Here is a 3,498-nt window from a genome sequence, read left to right on the forward strand (position 1 = left end):
CCTCTTTTCCATCCCACAACTTAATCCAACGTAGGACAGGATGTGCACATGGTTGTTACACGTACGCATGTGTTTTCCAATCTATCAGATAAAAGGAAGTCTCTATTTTTTCTTAATGTTTCACGGAAGAATCACTGGAAGGATTCTCACCAAACATTAATGATCTGACTTAAATCATAGGCATTGTGGTGTGGATGAAATTTATTTGGCAGGATGGCAGGGCAACTTACAGAGAAAATGATTTAAACGAGTACAGGGAGAGGCTTTGTGATTGCTGGCAGGTGGTGTAGACACAGCATGCAGAGGAAGAAGGTGGGGACAAAGAAACAGGAAGTCATTTCAAATATAAACCACGGAGTGAGAAATCACAAGGATAAAAGCTCAAATTGCATATGATGATTTGTAATCAACTACTTCTCCAATGGGCAGCTCTTTGTAGTAAGCTTCGGGGTGTCAGGAAATGACTGAATAATTCATATAATGATGGTTAATAATTCTCCCAAGCCAAACAATAAAGGAGACTGACTGCTAGTTGGTAGTATAGACCAACCTTATGTCACACTTTCTCCATGGGTCCGCAGGCCTCAATAATCTATTTTCTGAATTCCTAGAGTGGAGTCAGCAACCAAAACCATTAGCACTTTATTTTCTTTCTTCTTACATTGATTCTTTTATGGGTTTATAATTGTCTCATGTGTGTAAGTAGAGGCCAACCTATTCTGAAATGTTTTATACTTCTTTTGTGTATTTTCCCCCAGTCAGATGGGAGTGTTGATTAGATAGAGTTCACAGTTAATACATGGCTGATGCCTGATGGGTCAAAGATACTGAAGGTAACTGTTGCGCACGTTCTGAGACACTTATCCGGATTACTGAAATTTAATAGTATCATTAATGCGAGGCATGAGGCCAAAATGATAAGTCTCATTTTCAATACTCTCTTCACTTTTGTAATAGCTTTTTTTTATTAATGTGCCTCAGGAAATAGGTTTGCAGTTCCTGAGTGAGAGCTAAATATTTTGCCTGACAATATGTACTTAAGAGCTTTCCGAAACCATGGGTAAAAAAACCCATGAATGAGGGGGTTGCAAGTAGAGTTGAAGTACCCAAGCCACACTAAAAGGTCAAGTACTATTATGGGAGTGGAATAGTCTAAGTATGGGTCTATCAAGACAGCAAGAAAGCAAGGCAGCCAGCATGCTAAAAACACCCCCATTACTATTCCCAGGGTCTTAGCTGCTTTCCTGTCCTTTTTCTTAGATAAGTTTTTTTTCACTTCCACCTTTGTGTTTTCAGGCATGTTGCTGATAACTTGAGCATGTCGTTTGGAAACAAGAAAGATTTTGCCATAAATACCAACCATGATGGAGCCAGGAGTAAAGAAACATGTAGTGAACAATATCGTCCCCCAAAATTTGTTGAACGTAAGTGCACAGAAATGGAAACAAGCAACAAGAATCTCGTAGCTCTGCATACCGGCAACGTTGGCCTCGGATAGAACTAAACTGAATGAAAAAAGAGCAGGTGCCGACCAGCAAAATGCTAACAGTCGCTTTATCATGGAGGTGGTCATTGTGGTCGCATAATGTAAAGGGTAACACACGGCATAAAATCGATCAATAGCAATGGAACAGAGGTGGAAAATGGAGGTTAGGCTAAGCATCATGTCAAAGCTTGCATGGAATTTACAAAAGCCATCCCCAAAATACCAGCAGCTCTCCACTGATCGAACCATGCTGTATGGCATGATGACAAAACCCAGAAGGAAGTCGGTGGTTGCCATGGAGAGGATCAGAAAGTTTGTGGGAGAGTGAAGCTGTTTGAAATATGATATGGAGATCATTATAACCAAGTTTCCGAAGATAGTGATAAACATGGCTGCAGTCATAATTGAATACATTATCACTCGGACATGCAAAGAGCGGTTTACAGGAGGACAAGATTTATTCCCAAATTTTGGACAACCGGATAAGTCTTCAGGAATATAAATTGGATCCATAGTGCTTTATCACTTAAAAGTCCCTTTTCTAGGAAGATGAGTCTGTGTTTCCTCTCCTCTTAAAAATGATTCCAGGAAACTTCACCTCCTAATTGCATTAAAAAAAAGCATTAATTGCATAAAAAAGACATCTGTTATGAATTCATTTCAATTTCCATTTATTTAAATATTTAAAATTATGTCAATTGTGGTTGTGCTCTGAGTTATTTGCTGCATCAGGGCAGGAAAAGGTTCAACTACTTATTCTTTCCTGTTCTATTTTATTCTATTCCACTCATCCATTTGTTCATTCGACCTGGGTTTATCTATTGATTGCTCTGTTCTTTTTAAGGTATTGAGAGCTTCTTAATAGTTTATTCCACTTGTATAGGGATCTGTAATAGTCAAACCCATGAAGCAGAGAATACAATAGTGGTGGTTACCAGTATGGGGCAGGTGGGGAGTTATTGTTCAATGGATACAAAGTTTTAGTTATGCTACATGAATAAATTCTAGAGGTCTGTTGTACACCAGAGTGCCTATAGTTAATAATATGGTATTGTGTACTTCAAAATATGTTAAGAGGGTAAATCTCACATAAGTGTTCTTAACACTCACACGCACACACACACACGCACACAACTAAAACTAAAAAGAAAGGGCCAGAACTTGTTGGGTATATCCATTACCTTGACTATGGTGATGGTATCACAGGTGTTTGATGTCCAAACTAATCAAATTGTGCAGTTCTTTGTCTATCAATATACCTCTCAATAAAGCTGTTTAAGAAAAAAAGAATTTATGGTCAACTTTTACCTTGAACAACCACTTTTCTAGAAACTCCTTTGAACTACAACAAGTTAACATCTCTCATCATAAAAATACTTAATACACAAAAGCTAAGTGAAATCGTGGTGTTTTTCTTTAGGTATTCTTTCAATAATTTAAACTCTTCATTTTAAAGAGTCTGCAGATGTTGTAAGAGTTATAAATGGCATATAGCTGTTGAAATACAAGGAAAACCACGTACCTATGGGTCAAACCATGCACCTGGGCTAACGCTTCAAAGTTTCTCTACTCTCTACTCCCTTCCTCTCCTCTCCTCTGTCCTTCTCTTCTGCCCTTCCTTCTTTGTTCCCCTCCCCTGTATTTCTTGAGTGTTGTCATTCATCTGAAATTCTAACTACTGGACATATATGCCATCCCCGAGTGACTCAGAAGTATCGCAAATTTCATATTCACAGACTTGGGTGAGTCAAACCTCACGTAACTGCTGTTGGTCACAGCGGGCTGAATAAGAGATGACGGACAAATTGCGTAAGTCCAACCTCTCAGTAGGTTATTGCACCTCCCTGCTCTTTACTTTGGGACGCCACCATGAAAAACCACTGGCTGGTTCTGGAGAAGCTAGACACCGTGCCTCTCACAAAGCATCAAGTCTACTTAGTGAGCTACAGAAAGGCAAGTCCAATCTTGTCCGAGTCAGACACAAGAGACACTCTTGCCCTACGTCAGGTTCT

The 3,498-nt window shown here is 39.2% G+C and overlaps 1 protein-coding gene across 1 annotated transcript; it reads right to left on the reverse strand.

Annotated features, from left to right (window-relative positions):
• Window positions 1–967: 967 nt before the first annotated feature.
• LOC102972549 (trace amine-associated receptor 3) lies at window positions 968–1,999 on the reverse strand. The gene has a single exon (XM_007078612.2). It carries the CDS (start codon window positions 1,997–1,999, stop codon window positions 968–970), a length of 1,032 nt encoding a protein of 343 aa, XP_007078674.2.
• Window positions 2,000–3,498: the final 1,499 nt, after the last annotated feature.

The sequence above is a fragment of the Panthera tigris genome, chromosome B2, assembly GCF_018350195.1.
Source record: "Panthera tigris isolate Pti1 chromosome B2, P.tigris_Pti1_mat1.1, whole genome shotgun sequence".
Classification (NCBI taxonomy): Eukaryota; Metazoa; Chordata; class Mammalia; order Carnivora; family Felidae; genus Panthera; species Panthera tigris.